We start from the raw sequence: 19,793 nt of genomic DNA on the forward strand, positions 1-19,793 counted from the left end.
GTTCCAGAGATGGGGAGCAGAGGGGCTGAATGCTCTACTCCCCAGGGTGGTGAGACGGGCAGAGGGGCTGAATGCTCTACTCCCCATGGTGGTGAGATGGGCAGAGGGGCTGAATGCTCTACTCCCCATGGTAGTGAGGCTGGCAGAGGGGCTGAATGCTCTACTCCCCATGGTAGTGAGGCTGGCAGAGGGGCTGAATGCTCTACTCCCCATGGTAGTGAGACAGGCAGAAGGGCTAAATGCTCTACTCCTCATGGTAGTGAGACGGGCAGAGGGGACAGACAGGTGTATGGAGGAAGAGGATCTGAGGGAGGTAGTGGGACCCTGGAGGAGATCAGACACACATGGGGGGGTGAGATGGTGGATGGCCTTGAATGTAAACAGGAGGATCTTGAATTGAATACTGAACTGGACCAGGAGCCAGTGGAGCTGTTGAAGGAGACAGGAGTGATGTGTTGGATAGAGGGGGTGCCAGTTATAATGCGGGCAGCTGAGTTCTGGACCAGTTGAAGTTTATGGAGGGATTTGTGAGCAAAGGCCAAAAAGGAGGGAGTTGCAATAATCTGCATATTGGTGGGAAGTGTCCTCCCCTGCATATCAGCTGTCAATGTGATCGATCCATGTGTCCACGCGTCCCTAGCAGTGGAAACTTACAAAGTTCTCTGAACCCTCCTAGGCTGACCATATGATTCACTTATACAGATAAGGTTAAACATGTGCTATGGCCTCTCCAGTAAGATTGTGGTCAGCCCAGGTCCCCTTGTCTCGTTAGCCTTGTGTTACCCAGAGTTCACATTTGGGGGTAGGCCTCCCTGAACACAGTTTCATTCTTATACAGGATGAAAAGGTTACATCTTCAACTTTTCCGACATCTACCCTACCTGTCTACCCTGCCTGGGTACCCTGCCTCTCTACCTGTCTAGCCTTACCAGTCTACCCTGTCTGTCTACCCTGTCTGTCTACCCTGTCTGTCTACCCTGTCTGTCTCCCCTGTCTGTCTATCAGTCTACCCTGTCTGTCTACCCTACCTGTCTACCCTGCCTGTCTATCCTGACTGTCTACCCAGCCTCTCTACCCGTCTAGCCTTACCAGTCTACCCTGTCTGTCTACCCTACCTGTCTACCCTGCCTGTCTACCCTGCCTCTCTACCTGTCTAGCCTTACCAGTCTACCCTGTCTGTCTACCCTGCCTGTCTACCCTGTCTGTCTACCCTGCCTGTCTACCCTGTCTCTCTACCCTGCCTGTCTACCCTGTCTCTCTACCCTGCCTCTCTACCAGTCTACCCTGTCTGTTTACCCTGTCTGTCTACCCTGTCTGTCTACCCTGTCTGTCTATCAGTCTACCCTTGCCAGTCTACTCTTGCCTGTCTACCCTTACCTGTCTACTATGTCCCTGTCTGTTTACCTGTAACTACATGCTAACCTGCCCTGCCCTCCCCAGGTGTGTCCCAGACTGGGGGTGTGGTGGCGGGGGACCGGCCTGATAACCAGTGGCTCCAGTACAACAGCAGCTCCCTGCCCCGCTGCAAGAAGGACTGGGATGGATGTGTGTTCATAGAGAAGACACACTGGGGCTATTACAGCTGGCCACGGTACACACACACACACACATCCTGCTCGCTCACACATACTGCACAGACCAGTGGCGATTTCTTTAAGACTGCATGGGAAGCTCAGCTTCTTCTAACATTTCAAAAAATTCATGGTCAAATATTTACTTGTGTTAACATTTAAAATGCGTTACAACACTTTCATATTGAAGACGAGTTTGTTCAGAATCAGCTACATATATTAGCAGGTCGATTGACTGATTTCCTTCTCATACATTCCCGTAGTGCCACAGTGCATTTCCCTGTTGAAGCTCAGCTTCCATGGACTTCAATGGGGCTGCTTTGAACAGTTTTTTTCAGTGCCTCAAAACGGTCATTAGATAAATGCTGAGATGATCCCGCCTCGGACGCTCAGCGTCTCTGGGGGTGAATGGAGGAGTGGGCTGGCCTGGACGTTGGGCTTCCGCGTGATGATTGGAGGGTCTGTCGAAAGACTGCATCTCCTTTTGATTGACAGTCATTTTGTACTATAAAAAGTAGTGGTTGGCCGTTATCGGCGTTAACGGCAATAAAAAAAATATTGCCGTTAATCTATTCTCAAAGTTTGGTTGGGAGCTGGGACTATACTACACAAGCTATGATGACTTTCACCTTGATATTTTAGCGTGGATGTATACCTAGCCAAATTGCACTGTAGGGGGCGAGAACGAGTCTTCGAACCTGTGTGTATGCCTTGTGTATGAAATTATCACATCAAACGTGACATGCTAACATGGAGGCAGCTATGAAGCCGCCTGGTTTGCTTAAGAGAAAATGTTTTTTTAAGAAGCTTCCCAATGTAAACCTCGACAAGACTATGGTTGTTTGCACCTTGTGCTATGCGGAATTAGTTTACTGTACGAGTTCTTCCAGTCTCAAATACCACCTAAACGCAAAGCATCCCTTTGCTAATGCGGGAGATGCGGGCCAAGCACTGATGTAGCGCAGGGGAAGAGTCGTCGTCAAACTACTGTTTAAGTGCAACCAAGGCAAGCCCGTCAGCACAGCTCTATCAGCCAAGCTAACTAATCTCCTCGCTCACCTGGCTTGAGAAACCCGTTCTCGAAGACTTACTTTTAGTCATGATTTGGGTAGCACACATATTCTGAATGCCTTCGGCGGAATTCAAATGAGCCATTTTAATTTAGATTAATCTAGATTAATTCCAAGATTACAGTGAGATTAATCTACATTAAAAAAAAAAATCTATGCCCACCACTAATAAAAAGTAATTGAAGCTATTCAAGCTCAGTCCCATCGCGGATTTCGCAACTTTAGTTGAAAGACAAACTGCAGCAACCTGTTTCTTGGTATTTGATTGGCGAAATTGCTAACCAATTTTCATACAATTATACACCACGCTCCTTGTTTCTGTTTAACCTAATTTCCACATTTCCTCCTTCGAGATTAATATTGTTTTGTTACATCGTTCGTTCGTTCATTAATTCATTCAGTAGGTTAGGCTAGTATCATAGGGGTGAACTAGCCAGTGAACTAGCTAAATAAATGGAACGTTTTTAGGATGTAGGCCGAAAATGAGCTTCCCCTCTTTGAAAGACCAGCAGACACAATCCTGTACCCATGCACACACATGCTTGCAAACATAGTGTACACACACACACCCGGTCCACATACACATATCTATACATTCACACACATGCCACACACACAAACTCTGACCGTGTGTGCTTGTGTATGTGTGTGTGTATGTGTGTGTATATCTGTGCGTGTGTGCGCAGAAAGCTGATGACATATGCCCCACCAGAGGAACAACCCAAACAAGACCTGACCAGAGACCAGATGACTGAGGTGTGTCTCTCACACACACACACACACCGTGCTCACACACACACAGACTGTCACACCCACACACACATTAAATACTTATCTACAGATGCCCCCAGCACCAACACCCCCCTGAGCAGTGTCCTGTGTGTGTGTGTGTCCCCTAGAGAGAACAGATCATCTATGACCACTTCTCTGAGCCGCTGTTCATCAAGCAGCTGATAGAGTTCCTGTCTCTGGAGGACCGCAAGGGCAAGGACAAGTTCAGCCCTCGAAGGTTCTGTCTGTTCAAGGTAAGACACACACAGTCTTACACACTCACAGATACAGCCTGTCTTAGATAAACACACTTACTCACCAACTAAACTTCTTTAAAGGGGTCATTGACTGATTTTCTGGATATTTCACATTGTTCCTTCTCCGAATAGGGTATGTAACATTGGTTGGGCTGAAAATGGCGTGGGTGCTGTTCTATGCTCCCTAATGCAACCCTGTGAAATAGCCCTGGAATAAAGCGAGAGGTTTTCTCAGTTTTATGGTATGCTCATGAATATATTGATGAGCTGCGCGCTGATTTGTTGGTTTACAACGAGCGAAGCTGCGGAGCAAAGACGCAACATAGCCAAACATGCATTGTGAATTATAGATGTACATGACAACTCTGGTTATTTATTCGAATGAAACAGTCAGAAAAATGAAATACCGTATTTCTTCGAATAATGCCGCAGCATTTATTACACAATGTTAATTGTTGGTGCAGTGTTTTATTTGAGGGCAGCGTTAGGCTAGCTGTGCTAGCATGCTAGCGTGTCTTTAGACAAGGTTGCTAGTTTGCTACATTTAATGTTCTTAGCTAGTTTGAACAGTACAGTCTTCTAAATCACAGATTAAGCAACGAGCACATGTCAATGTTAGCTAGACTAGTTAGCTCTATCTCATCTGCTTTTTATTAACCCTGATTTGCAAGGAATGCAAGAACAGCTAGATAGCGAAAATACCTACCTACTGTAGCCATGTAAACTAGTTTAGCTTGCTAATGCAAGAGCACCTGCCTCTCTCCAGTTCTTTTAAACTTCCAAACTTTCTTTGTAATTCCCATTGAAGTACACAGAGCAGCTTGGCGCTAAACTAGTGTCTGAGGTCTAAATTTTGGGGCGTGACAAAGGTACAGACCAGAGCCGAAAAAGGTGGAGCCACAGAACTAACGTTAGTTTGGTGGCTTTTTGGAAACCAACCATTTACAGCTAAAACATTTTATTGTGAGATTTTTATAGGAAAGAGGTGTCAATGGGACTTGAGGTTCACTGTATGTCCATTTTACCCACCAAACTGTCGTTATTCAACTATGACAAGGTAAACTGGGTTTTGCAGTCAATGACTTCTATAACAACTCCTAACTCCACCACCCACCCCCCTCCTCCTCCTCCTCTAGGGTCTGTTCCGGAACTTCGGTGACAGCTTCCTGCCGCTGCTGCAGCCTCACCTGCAGAGTTTGGTGTGTGACTCTCACGAGAGCAAACAGCGCTGTGTGGCCGAGATCATCTCGGGTCTCATCCGGGGCAGCAAGCACTGGAGCTACGACAAGGTAGCACACACATACACACACATACACACACACACACACACTGGAGCTACGACAAGGTAGCACACACATACACACACACACACACTGGAGCTACAACAAGGTAGCACACACATCCACACACACACACTGGAGCTACAACAAGGTAGCACACACACACACACACACCCACACACACACACTGGAGCTACGACAAGGTAGCACACACATACACACACACACACACTGGAGCTACGACAAGGTAGCACACACATACACACACACACACACTGGAGCTACGACAAGGTGGCACACACATCCACACACACACACACTGGAGCTACGACAAGGTAGCACACACACACACACACACACACACACACACACACACTGGAGCTACGACAAGGTAGCACACACACACACACACACCCACACACACACACTGGAGCTACGACAAGGTGGCACACACATACACACACACAAGCACTGGAGCTACGGAAAGGTGGCACACACATCCACACACACACTGGAGCTACGACAAGGTGGCACACACACATCCACACACACACACTGGAGCTACGACAAGGTGGCACACACATCCACACACACACTGGAGCTACGACAAGGTGGCACACACACACACACACACACTGGAGCTACGACAAGGTGGCACACACATCCACACACACACACACTGGAGCTACGACAAGGTAGCACACACACACACACACACACACACACACACACACACTGGAGCTACGACAAGGTAGCACACACACACACACACACCCACACACACACACTGGAGCTACGACAAGGTGGCACACACATACACACACACAAGCACTGGAGCTACGGAAAGGTGGCACACACATCCACACACACACTGGAGCTACGACAAGGTGGCACACACACATCCACACACACACACTGGAGCTACGACAAGGTGGCACACACATCCACACACACACACTGGAGCTACGACAAGGTGGCACACACATCCACACACACACACTGGAGCTACGACAAGGTGGCACACACATCCACACACACACACACTGGAGCTACGACAAGGTGGCACACACACATCCACACACACACACTGGAGCTACGACAAGGTGGCACACACATCCACACACACACACTGGAGCTACGACAAGGTGGCACACACATCCACACACACACACTGGAGCTACGACAAGGTGGCACACACATCCACACACACACACTGGAGCTACGACAAGGTAGCACACACATACACACACACACACTGGAGCTACGACAAGGTGGCACACACATCCACACACACACACTGGAGCTACGACAAGGTGGCACACACATCCACACACACACACTGGAGCTACGACAAGGTGGCACAAACATCCACACACACACACTGGAGCTACGACAAGGTGGCACACACATCCACACACACACACTGGAGCTACGACAAGGTGGCACACACACACTGGAGCTACGACAAGGTGGCACACACATCCACACACACACACTGGAGCTACGACAAGGTGGCACACACATCCACACACACACACTGGAGCTACGACAAGGTGGCACACACACACACACACACACTGGAGCTACGACAAGGTGGCACACACATCCACACACACACACACTGGAGCTACGACAAGGTAGCACACACACACACACACACACACACACACACACACACTGGAGCTACGACAAGGTAGCACACACACACACACACACCCACACACACACACTGGAGCTACGACAAGGTGGCACACACATACACACACACAAGCACTGGAGCTACGGAAAGGTGGCACACACATCCACACACACACTGGAGCTACGACAAGGTGGCACACACACATCCACACACACACACTGGAGCTACGACAAGGTGGCACACACATCCACACACACACACTGGAGCTACGACAAGGTGGCACACACATCCACACACACACACTGGAGCTACGACAAGGTGGCACACACATCCACACACACACACACTGGAGCTACGACAAGGTGGCACACACACATCCACACACACACACTGGAGCTACGACAAGGTGGCACACACATCCACACACACACACTGGAGCTACGACAAGGTGGCACACACATCCACACACACACACTGGAGCTACGACAAGGTGGCACACACATCCACACACACACACTGGAGCTACGACAAGGTAGCACACACATACACACACACACACTGGAGCTACGACAAGGTGGCACACACATCCACACACACACACTGGAGCTACGACAAGGTGGCACACACATCCACACACACACACTGGAGCTACGACAAGGTGGCACAAACATCCACACACACACACTGGAGCTACGACAAGGTGGCACACACATCCACACACACACACTGGAGCTACGACAAGGTGGCACACACACACTGGAGCTACGACAAGGTGGCACACACATCCACACACACACACTGGAGCTACGACAAGGTGGCACACACATCCACACACACACACTGGAGCTACGACAAGGTGGCACACACATCCACACACACACACTGGAGCTACGACAAGGTGGCACACACATCCACACACACACACTGGAGCTACGACAAGGTGGCACACACACACACATACTTCCATTCCTGTGGTCTGACCCCTGCCCCCTGACCCCTGCCGCAGGTGGAGTGCCTGTGGGAGCTGCTCTGTCCGCTGCTCCGCACTGCCCTCAACAACATCACCATAGAAACCTACACTGACTGGGGGACATGCATCGCCACTGCCTGCGTAAGAGAGGAGAGGAGGGGAGAGGAGGGAGGGGGGGAGGGAGGGGGTGGTTGGGGGGAGGGAGGGGGTGGTTGGAGGGAGGGAGAGGAGGGAGGGGGGGAGGGAGGGGGTGGTTGGAGGGAGGGAGAGGAGGGAGGGGGGGAGGGAGGGGGTGGTTGGAGGGAGGGAGGGAGGGGGGGAGGGGGAGAGGTGAATGGAGGCACAGAGACACAGAGATAGATATGTAGATAAGTTCCATGTGGCATGTGTGTTCCCAGAGTGTTAAAATATATTATGGTGTGTGTGTTTGTTACAGGAGAGCAGAGACCCCAGGAAGCTGCACTGGCTGTTTGAGCTGCTGATGGAATCTCCTGTCAACGGGGAGGGAGGGTCCTTCGTGGATGCCTGGTGAGGATCTGCTGCATATACATCTATATATGAGGATCTGCTGCATATACATCTATATATGAGGATCTGCTGCATATACATCTATGCAGGAATATCTGCAAACTACAACGATATATCTTGTAGTGTACATACTTCTCCAACTTCTCACCAAAAGAACGAAGGGGAACCTTCGATTAAGACATGTCCGTAGGTACTTAAAGAAAAGTAGCCTCAACTTTACTAGATCTTTAGCTACGGCACTAATACTGAAGGCTCGCTGATATAGCTCTCTGTTCTTACTAGAACGGCGTAGGTATGCATCTTTGCTAACGTGTGCTGACGTTGTGACTGTGCGTATGTGAGAAAGACGCATGAGTGACGGAGGGAGAGCAGGGAAAGGAAATGCAGCTGAAGGAATACGCTGCGTGTTTTAACCTAAATAGTGTTAGTGTTTAAAAATGTATTGACGAAATGCAATATGTGGCGGCCGGTGTTGATTCTGTGGTGCTAATGCTGGATGGTAAATGTAGATGTACCAGTGCTGGATGGTAAATGTAGATGTACCAGTGCTGGATGGTAACTGTAGATGTACCAGTGCTGGATGGTAAATGTAGATGTACCAGTGCTGGATGGTAAATGTAGATGTACCAGTGCTGGATGGTAAATGTAGATGTACCAGTGCTGGATGGTAACTGTAGATGTACCAGTGCTGGATGGTAACTGTAGATGTACCAGTGCTGGATGGTAACTGTAGATGTGCCAGTGCTGGATGGTAACTGTAGATGTGCCAGTGCTGGATGGTAACTGTAGATGTGCCAGTGCTGGATGGTAACTGTGTGCGTCCCCAGCCGGCTGTACGTGCTGCAGGGGGGCCTGGCCCAGCAGGAGTGGAGGGTTCCTGAGCTGCTCCACAGACTGCTGGCCTACCTGGAGCCCAAACTCACACAGGTCTACAAGAACGTGAGGGAGCGCATCGGCAGGTACTCACACACAAACATGCTGTCATACACACAGGACCCAGACTGACACATGCACACACATCTCACTCACACACACATTCATAACCCTGTCTCCCTTTCTGCAGTGTGCTGACCTACACACACACCCCACCATATACACTCTCTCACACAACCCACCATATACACTCTCTCACACACACCCCAGAACACACACACACTCTCTCACACACCACACCCCAGAACACACACACACTCTCTCACACACCACAACCCAGAACACAAACACACTCTCTCACACACCCCAGAACACACACACACTCTCTCACACACCACACCCCAGAACACACACACACTCTCTCACACACCACACCCCAGAACACACGCACACTCTCTCACACACCACACCCCAGAACACACACACACTCTCTCACACACCACAACCCAGAACACACACACACTCTCTCACACACCCCAGAACACACACACACTCTCACACACCACACCCCAGAACACACACACACTCTCTCACACACACCCCAGAACACACACACACACTCCCTCACACCACAACCCAGAACACATACATACTCACACACCCACGCCCCCTCCTGACCCTGACCCCTATCTGCAGTGTTCTCACCTACATCTTCATGATCGACGTGACCCTGCCGTCCGTCCAGCCCACCTCCTCCCCTCGCATCGCTGACTTCACGCAGCGCGTCATGCAGCACCTCAAGCCTCTGCTGGAGGGAGACGAGGAGATCCAGAACCACGTGCTGGAGGAGAACGAGGGCGGCCTGCAGGACGAGAGGACCCAGGCCATCAAGCTGCTCAAGACAGGTAGGAGCAGGTTACCATGGAGATGGGTAGCAGGTTACCATGGAGACAGGTAGGAGCAGGTTGCCATGGAGACATGTAGGAGCAGGGTGTGTCTCAGTGGAGTATTGTAGTACAGTAGTGATGTTATGTCTCCTCTAGTACAGTAGTGATGTTATGTCTCCCCTCTAGTACAGTAGTGATGTTATGGCTCCTCTAGTACAGTAGTGATGTTATGTCTCCTCTAGTACAGTAGTGATGTTATGTCTCCTCTAGTACAGTATTGATGTTATGTCTCCTCTAGTACAGTAGTGATGTTATGTCTCCTCTAGTACAGTAGTGATGTTATGTCTCCTCTAGTACAGTAGTGATGTTATGTCTCCTGTGTCTCAGTGCTGAAGTGGCTGATGGCCAGCGCTGGACGATCCTTCTCTACTGCCGTCCCAGAACAGCTCCAGCTGCTTCCTCTGCTCTTCAAAGTGAGCATCATGCCTGCTCCTTGTTGTCCTGTCACTTGCACTTCCTGCTTCCTGTTGTCCTGTCACTTGCACTTCCTGTTGTCCTGTCACCTGCACTTCCTGTTGTCCTGTCACCTCCACCAAATAACTTATATTGACAAAAGGTGAACGCCAATAGAAAACGCTCCATTGCAACACCAGTGCCCAGTAGCAATGCTACGTTTCCGCCATTTTGGGGTGAAAGTGACTCGGCAGTCCACTAGCTTGCTGTCGCTTTTGGCAATATCAGCTGCTTTGTTAAAAAAAAAAACTGAATGATGACAACACAGAATAACGTTATCACTAGACTAGTGATCATCAAATCCCTTTTTAACAGTTTATTTCACAGACTTACAGACAAGTCTTCCACTTTTTTTTCACAAAAAAAGTTTGGCTTGACCTTTTTTAAAGCACATTTTCTATTGTGCTGATTTGGCTGTGAGATTCGCTGATTTTGGGTGTCCAAGATGATGGATTCTGATCTGTATCAAGAGTCTAGTCAACAGGGCTAGACATTAAGGCTTGTCTGGGACAAGTGGATTTTATAGGGCAAGTCTGGAAGAGAAATGTGGGCTACTGGACAAGTTAAAACTCAAACAAAATAAAATGCCATGTTACTTCACGTTATGTGCCACTCAATACCTTTACTCAACATTACCGATTTTATTTGACCGTGTTCTGCATTAGCAAAACACAAAAAGTGGTTTCATCCCAAGATCACAGACCGTGCAGCTAGTTTAATGCTCAACACTTCAACGGGGGCTTATTACTTGAAAGAAGAATGATTTACTGTGTCGTCTCAGTTACACTCTCAGGGGATACTGTGACTTGCTAAAGTAGGCAAATGGCTAGTACATAACATTTCATAATAATTTCAGTAAATCAACCAGCGCTGCAAGACCCAGTGAAATGTTATATAGCCCACAGCTAGCAAACTAACGTTAGCTAGCATCGACATTGGCTAACTCAACTTCGGTAGGCTATCCTAAGTATTTGCAAGCTAGCTAAACTTATACTATATAAAAAAAATAATTTTTAGACATAACAATGGATTTAGCCACAAAACGTTGGTGTTAACTCTTTTTTTCTTAAAAAATGTTTCCCTTTCTACCCGGCAGAGGCTGATTGAAGAAGGTGTATACCTTACAGTTGAACATTAGCTGATATTTAACTACGTACATTTAACTGATACAAATGATGCTAATGCTCAGCTGCCGACGCTAGCTAACATAAAATAAAAGATCTGTTACCTATAACTAGCTAGTATGTAGCTAACTATCTGTGCTGTTGTCCAGTAACTCCAGTTGGAATATTCACTCCACAATGGCGGCGCGCTACCGAAGCGTCCCCTAGTGACTGTTACCAAAAAAGCATCAGAGTTTCGCCTCTTGTGCTTCTATACTCTTTGCCTGCACGTATAAAGGGTTTTCACCGACGTCACGTTCTAGGTGGTAACCCGGATGAGCGGCCATATTGGAGGCACTCGGTGTAAACAACTGAACGGAGTACAACCAAAGAACGTATATTCTATACTCTTTGGTGCAACTGTAGCCATGTATAAACGACCGAAATGGTCATCAAAACGCGTCCAAGATCCAAAGGCATATTAGGGAAGGACTTGGACCACAAGAAAAGGGTCGATATTTTGAGAAATTTGGATTTATTGGCGGTGCAGATCCCTACCAGTTAGCTCCCTCTACTTGGATCCGTGACGATCCGGTGATTCTGCCTTCAGTTGGATATCCCGATATTGTTAACTACTGTACCTGGTTTTCTCGCCGAACCCATACACATGCAGTAGTTTGATATGAATTATATTATGTCAACGTCAGCTTTACAGTAAAATAAGTGCACAGTAAAAACAATAAAAGCAGTAATTGTTTTTACTATTTACTATTAAAAATATTATCATTACAATAGAAAAAATGTTTTGAGCCGCTGAAATAAACAATTCACAATACCTGACAAGAAATGTACCGAACAAATCCGTATGTTGTCCAGATTTTTCCCTCGTAGATCTTAGTTGAGCTTTGCCAACCACAAGCGCTTCCTTTCCTCTGACAATCTGGCATTCCTTTCCCTGGTTTCTAATAACTTTTGGAACTCGATAATACACCAAATGTTTTTCACGATCTGTGCTATTTGTACAACCTGAAACACTGCAATAATTCTCCATTTTCCTTGACGACGTTCGGGATATACTTCAGTGCCAGTGCTTTGTTGTGATGCGGAGTGTCTCCAAGATGGCGACTTCCGGTCTGATGACGCGTCGGTGAAAACCCTCTATTGCTTCATGTTGTCCTGTCACCTCCACTTCTTGTTGTGATGTCATGTCCACTTCCTGCTACATTTCTGCCATGTCACCTCCACTTCCTGCCTACTCTCCTGTCACCACCTTGTCCTGTCCAAAATAATCAGTTATGTTTCAGATGAGCTCCAGTAAAGGAACTGTGCTCCCTGTCTGTGCCCTCGTCAGATTGCTCCGGTGGAGAACGACGACAGCTATGACGAGCTGAAGAGGGATGCTAAGATGTGTCTGTGTCTGATGTCCCAGGGTCTGCTTTACAGTCAGCAGATCCCCCAGGTGCTGCGCACTCTTCAGGAGGTGAGACACACACACACACACACTGCAGAAGTCGCACAGCTTTTCACATCCTACCATGGGAAACACTCGTTACCGTAGCAACCAGTCACACTCACTACCATGGCAACCACACACACTCACAATCATATTCATGTTTACATCCCTGTTCTTGTTCTAAAGATACAAATAATATTCAAATCGGATTTAATGGCCAAGCCAGAATGTTAACACACACACAGTATGTGAGTGCGTGCGTCTCTTTATAACCCAACGGAGTGCAGTGCCTTTATAACCCAACGGAGTGCAGTGCCTTTATAACCCAACGGAGTGCAGTGCCTTCATAACCCAACGGAGTGCAGTGCCTTTATAACCCAACTGAGTGCAGTGCCTTTATAGATGAATAGAGAACAAGGAAGTGGAACTGATCTGTGTGTGTGTGTGTGTGTCCAGATCGCGGGCAGCAGCTCCTGGCATGCCAGGTACACAGTGCTGACGTACCTGCAGATAATGGTGTTCTACAACCTGTTCACCTTCCTGAACCAACCCAGCGCTGTGCAGCATGTCAGACAGCTGGTCATACAGCTGCTGCAGGATGAGCAGCTGGAGGTATCCCCCTCTCTCTCTCTGTCTGTCTCTCTGTCTGTCTCTCTCTTTCTGTGTCTGTCTGTCTGTCTCTCTGTCTTTGTCTGTCTGTCTCTTTCTGTGTCTGTCTGTCTCTCTCTCTGTCTCTATCTGTCTGTCTGTCTCTGTCTATCTCTGTCTGTCTGTCTGTCTCTCTCTCTGTCTATCTCCGTCTGTCACTGTCTGTCTGTCTCTATCTCTCTATCACACACACACATACATATACACCGATCAGCCATGACATCATGATCACCTGTATTGTGTAGGTCAGGCCTGTATGGTGTAGGTCAGGCCTGTGTTGTGTAGGTCAGGCCTGTATTGTGTAGGTCAGGCCTGTATTGTGTAGGTCAGATCTGTGTAGGTCAGGCCTGTATTGTGTAGGTCAGGCCTGTGTAGTGTAGGTCAGGCCTGTATTGTGTAGGTCAGGCCTGTGTAGTGTAGGTCAGGCCTGTATTATGTAGGTCAGGCCTGTATTGTGTAGGTCAGGCCTGTATTGTGTAGGTCCAGCCTGTATTGTGTAGGTCAGGCCTGTGTAGTGTAGGTCAGGCCTGTGTAGTGTAGGTCAGGCCTGTATTGTGTAGGTCCGGCCTGTATGGTGTAGGTCAGGCCTGTGTAGGTCAGGCCTGTATTGTGTAGGTCAGGCCTGTGTAGTGTAGGTCAGGCCTGTATTATGTAGGTCAGGCCTGTATTGTGTAGGTCAGGCCTGTATTGTGTAGGTCCGGCCTGTATTGTGTAGGTCAGGCCTGTGTAGGTCAGGCCTGTATTGTGTAGGTCAGGCCTGTGTAGTGTAGGTCAGGCCTGTATTATGTAGGTCAGGCCTGTATTGTGTAGGTCAGGCCTGTATTGTGTAGGTCCGGCCTGTATTGTGTAGGTCAGGCCTGCATTATGTAGGTCAGGCCTGTATTGTGTAGGTCAGGCCTGTATTGTGTAGGTCAGGCCTGTATTGTGTAGGTCCGGCCTGTATTGTGTAGGTCAGGCCTGCATTATGTAGGTCAGGCCTGTATGGTGTAGGTCAGGCCTGTGAAGTGTAGGTCAGGCCTGTGTAGGTCAAGCCTATGTAGTGTAGGTCAGATCTGTGTAGGTCAGGCCTGTATTGGTGGCAAAAGGGCCACGTACACAATACAAGGCAGGTGGTCATGATGTCATGGCTGATCTCTCCCTGTCTGTCTCTCTCTCTCTCTATGTATATAACAGGGCCGGCCCAAGGCATAAGCGAACTAAGCGGCTGTTAAGGGCCCCCGTAGCTGCCAGAGGGCCCCCAATATACATGAAGTTACAGTTAAATGTACCGTGTTTCTGCAATAAAACGCTGCTCTCGATTAAACGCTGCACCAAAAATGAACATTGTTTAATAAACACCGCCCCAGAAATACGGTAAGAGTAGCATGTCCTGAAATACCTAGTAGCAGCATGTCATTAATGAACATTTTCTTTTCTTGCACTTGGGGTCCACTGTTGGGTAAATACGTTTCAAATATCACATCAACATACCTTACTTAGCAAATTACTCTAGCTAGCTAGAGGCTAGCTGTTAGGCTGCATTAGAACGGAAGCTTACGAAAAAATAACCAAAAAAGAATAGCAGTCTAGCCTATTGCTAACGTCTGTCTAGATTATGTATTGAAAGAACTGGAGAAACAAGTGCTCTTGCATAAGCAAACTAAACTAGTTTAGAGGCTGTACAGTACCTTAGGTAGTCTAGGTGTTTTCATTATCTAGCTAGGTGTTCTTGCATTCCTTGCAAATCAGCGTTAATAAAAAGCAGATGGAGATAGAGCTAGCTAGTTTAACTAATAATGACATTTGCTCGTTGCTTAATGAGTGATTTAGAAGACTGTACTGTTCAAACTATCTAAGAACATTTCATGTAGCGAACTAACACGTTATAGCATGCTAGCGCAGCTAGCACAGAATTCTATATCTATCGGTGCACCAAAAATGATGGAAATGGAATGATGGAAAAAATTATGTGTAATAAATTAAATCAAAGAATTACGGTAATTAAGAAGAAAAAAAATCAGCGATGCGGAGGGGCCCCCAAATAAATTCTGCTTAAGGCCCCATAAAGGCTTGGGCCGGCCCTGTATGTATATATATATATATATATATATATATATATATATATATATATATTTATATATTTATAGATCTCCCTTTTTCGTGGTTAGACCTTCCCCCCCTTCTCCCTCTCTTTCTATAAATCTCCTTCTGTCTATTTCCCTTTCTGTTTCCTCTCTCTTTTCTTCTCTCTTTCACTCTCCCTCTCTTTCTCTTTTAAGTCCTCTCCCTGTTGCTTTGAGGCTCAGGCTGCAGGAGTAGCCTGTTGCCATGGAGATCATGTTGAGATTCAAAGGGGATGGGGGGATGGATGGAGGGATGGTCTCTCTCTCTCCAGTCCTCTCGTGTGTAACTGCTTTCAGCCATGGGAAATGCTACGCAGTGATTAGGGTTGGGTATCGTTTCAATGTTATCGATTCAGATTCTGGTTTTCAAATCCGGTTCTTGTCGAATCTTGAAAGCTGGAGTCACCAGAAGATTGGCTGTGGCGACAGCTACGCTCTAATCCTTAATATACATCCATTCATTTCTATTTGCCATATTTCGCCAGAAAATATCTTGGATCTCTCCAATTAATTAGTTCCAGCAATTTTGCCTTTTTTGTTCCCCACTCTGCTATTTTTGTTTCATTTTGTCAGGCCATCATTTAATGGAGAGGCAGTAAGCAAGAAACTTTTTGGTTTTAGCCTATATTTGAACTGTAAAGTCAGCCAATCATCCGTAGCCATGTGAAAGACTCAACCAGGGGAGTACAAGCGACAGTGCGGAAAAAATGAGCAATTTTATCTACTGAAAAATAACACCAAGGGATCGTAATACCTTTCGTAGTAGTTAGGAAACCGAAATGAGGACTCAAATGTCTTATCGAACTCACGGTTCTTGTAAATTGACGGTCTGAATGTGTTCTGTTCGGATTTAGAGGTCAGGGTGTTTCAGCTTTCTCTCATTGTCTTTGTCTCCCTTTCCCTGCCTCCCTCTCTCCATCCTTCTCTCATTCTCTTTATCTCTCTTTCCATACTTTCCTCTCTTTCTCTCTGTCACTCCCTCCCTCTCTCTATCCTTCTCTATTGTTTCCTTAATCCTCCCTCCCTCTCTGTATTTCACTCCATTTTTCTCTCCCTCCCTCTTACAGTCTGTCTAGATATGTACCTGCTGTATGTTCAGTCCTAGAGGATGGTAACTCTAGATGGTTGTACCTGCTGTATGTTCAGTCCTAGAGGATGGTAACTCTAGATGGTTGTACCTGTTGTATGTTCAGTCCTAGAGGATGGTAACTCTAGATGGTTGTACCTGCTGTATGTTCAGTCCTAGAGGATGGTAACTCTAGATGGTAACCCCCCCAGGTGAGGGAGATGGCTGCCACCACGCTGAGCGGCTTCCTGCAGTGTAACTTCCTGTCCATGGACCCCTCCATGCAGAGCCACTTTGAGGAGCTGTGTAGGACCAGACTGCCCAGGAGCAGAAGGAGGGAGCAAGGCTCTGCAGCGGACAGCATCCCCTCTGGAGGTACACAACCACACAGCATCCCCTCTGGAGCTACACACACACACCATCCCCTCTGGAGCTACACACACACACACACACCATCCCCTCTGGAGCTACACACACACACACCATCCCCTCTGGAGCTACACACACACACCATCCCCTCTGGAGCTACACACACACACACCATCCCCTCTGGAGCTACACACACACACACACACACACACCATCCCCTCTGGAGCTACACACACACACACACACACCATCCCCTCTGGAGCTACACACACACACACACACACCATCCCCTCTGGAGCTACACACACACACCATCCCCTCTGGAGCTACACACACACACACACACACACACACCATCCCCTCTGGAGCTACACACACACACACACACCATCCCCTCTGGAGCTACACACACACACACACACCATCCCCTCTGGAGCTACACACACACACACACACACACCATCCCCTCTGGAGCTACACACACACACACACACCATCCCCTCTGGAGCTACACACACACACACACCATCCCCTCTGGAGCTACACACACACACACACACACACACCATCCCCTCTGGAGCTACACACACACACACACACACCATCCCCTCTGGAGCTACACACACACACACACACACACCATCCCCTCTGGAGCTACACACACACACACACACCATCCCCTCTGGAGCTACACACACACACACACACACCATCCCCTCTGGAGCTACACACACACACACACACACCATCCCCTCTGGAGCTACACACACACACCATCCCCTCTGGAGCTACACACACACACACACACACACACACACCATCCCCTCTGGAGCTACACACACACACACACACCATCCCCTCTGGAGCTACACACACACACACACACCATCCCCTCTGGAGCTACACACACACACACACACACACCATCCCCTCTGGAGCTACACACACACACACACACCATCCCCTCTGGAGCTACACACACACACACACACCATCCCCTCTGGAGCTACACACACACACACACACACACCATCCCCTCTGGAGCTACACACACACACACACACACACCATCCCCTCTGGAGCTACACACACACACCATCCCCTCTGGAGCTACACACACACACACACACACACACACACACACCATCCCCTCTGGAGCTACACACACACACACACACCATCCCCTCTGGAGCTACACACACACACACACACCATCCCCTCTGGAGCTACACACACACACACACACACCATCCCCTCTGGAGCTACACACACACACACACACACACACCATCCCCTCTGGAGCTACACACACACACCATCCCCTCTGGAGCTACACACACACACACACACACACACACACCATCCCCTCTGGAGCTACACACACACACACACACCATCCCCTCTGGAGCTACACACACACACACACACCATCCCCTCTGGAGCTACACACACACACACACACACACCATCCCCTCTGGAGCTACACACACACACACACACACCATCCCCTCTGGATCTACACACACACACACACCATCCCCTCTGGAGCTACACACACACACACACACACACACCATCCCCTCTGGAGCTACACACACACACACACACACCATCCCCTCTGGAGCTACACACACCATCCCCTCTGGAGCTACACACACCATCCCCTCTGGAGCTACACAGTGAGTGTGTGTATATAAACGTGTGTAAACGTGTGTGCAGACCTGGTGAGGCGTCATGCGGGCGTGTTGGGGCTGAGTGCCTGTGTCCTCTCCTCTCCCTACGATGTCCCCACATGGATGCCCCAGCTGCTCATGGACCTGAGCGCTCACCTCAACGACACCCAGCCCATAGAGGTACACACACACACACACACACTCCATAGAGATACACACACACCCAGCCCATAGAGGTACACACACACACTCCATAGAGATACACACACACACACCCAGCCCATAGAGGTACACACACACACACCCAGCCCATAGAGGTACACACACACACACCCAGCCCATAGAGGTACACACACACACACACACACACCCAGCCCATAGAGGTACACACACACACACACACCCAGCCCATAGAGGTACACACACACACACCCAGCCCATAGAGGTACACACACACACACCCAGCCCATAGAGGTACACACACACACACCCAGCCCATAGAGGTACACACACACACACCCAGCCCATAGAGGTACACACACACACACACACCCAGCCCATAGAGGTACACACACACACACCCAGCCCATAGAGGTACACACACACACACCCAGCCCATAGAGGTACACACACACACACCCAGCCCATAGAGGTACACACACACACACACACCCAGCCCATAGAGGTACACACACACACACACACACCCAGCCCATAGAGGTACACACACACACACCCAGCCCATAGAGGTACACACACACACACCCAGCCCATAGAGGTACACACACACACACACACCCAGCCCATAGAGGTACACACACACACACACCCAGCCCATAGAGGTACACACACACACACACACCCAGCCCATAGAGGTACACACACACACACCCAGCCCATAGAGGTACACACACACACACACACCCAGCCCATAGAGGTACACACACACACACACCCAGCCCATAGAGGTACACACACACACACCCAGCCCATAGAGGTACACACACACACACACACCCA

At 48.6% G+C, this 19,793-nt stretch overlaps 1 protein-coding gene across 2 annotated transcripts in view; it reads left to right on the forward strand.

Annotated features, from left to right (window-relative positions):
* Positions 1 to 19,793, forward strand: part of psme4a (proteasome activator subunit 4a) — a 67,029-nt gene that overhangs the window by 42,702 nt on the left and 4,534 nt on the right. For both annotated transcript variants that reach the window (XM_047028728.1, XM_047028729.1), the window contains 13 exons: positions 1,441 to 1,591; positions 3,328 to 3,397; positions 3,541 to 3,666; positions 4,806 to 4,958; positions 7,595 to 7,699; positions 7,995 to 8,086; positions 8,914 to 9,045; positions 9,656 to 9,864; positions 10,234 to 10,319; positions 12,814 to 12,942; positions 13,372 to 13,527; positions 16,944 to 17,106; positions 18,820 to 18,953. In XM_047028728.1, coding sequence (XP_046884684.1) covers positions 1,441 to 1,591; positions 3,328 to 3,397; positions 3,541 to 3,666; positions 4,806 to 4,958; positions 7,595 to 7,699; positions 7,995 to 8,086; positions 8,914 to 9,045; positions 9,656 to 9,864; positions 10,234 to 10,319; positions 12,814 to 12,942; positions 13,372 to 13,527; positions 16,944 to 17,106; positions 18,820 to 18,953 — 1,706 coding nt within the window. The remainder of the gene's footprint in view (positions 1 to 1,440; positions 1,592 to 3,327; positions 3,398 to 3,540; positions 3,667 to 4,805; positions 4,959 to 7,594; positions 7,700 to 7,994; positions 8,087 to 8,913; positions 9,046 to 9,655; positions 9,865 to 10,233; positions 10,320 to 12,813; positions 12,943 to 13,371; positions 13,528 to 16,943; positions 17,107 to 18,819; positions 18,954 to 19,793) is intronic.

Source organism: Hypomesus transpacificus, chromosome 11 (genome assembly GCF_021917145.1).
Source record: "Hypomesus transpacificus isolate Combined female chromosome 11, fHypTra1, whole genome shotgun sequence".
Taxonomy (NCBI): Eukaryota; Metazoa; Chordata; class Actinopteri; order Osmeriformes; family Osmeridae; genus Hypomesus; species Hypomesus transpacificus.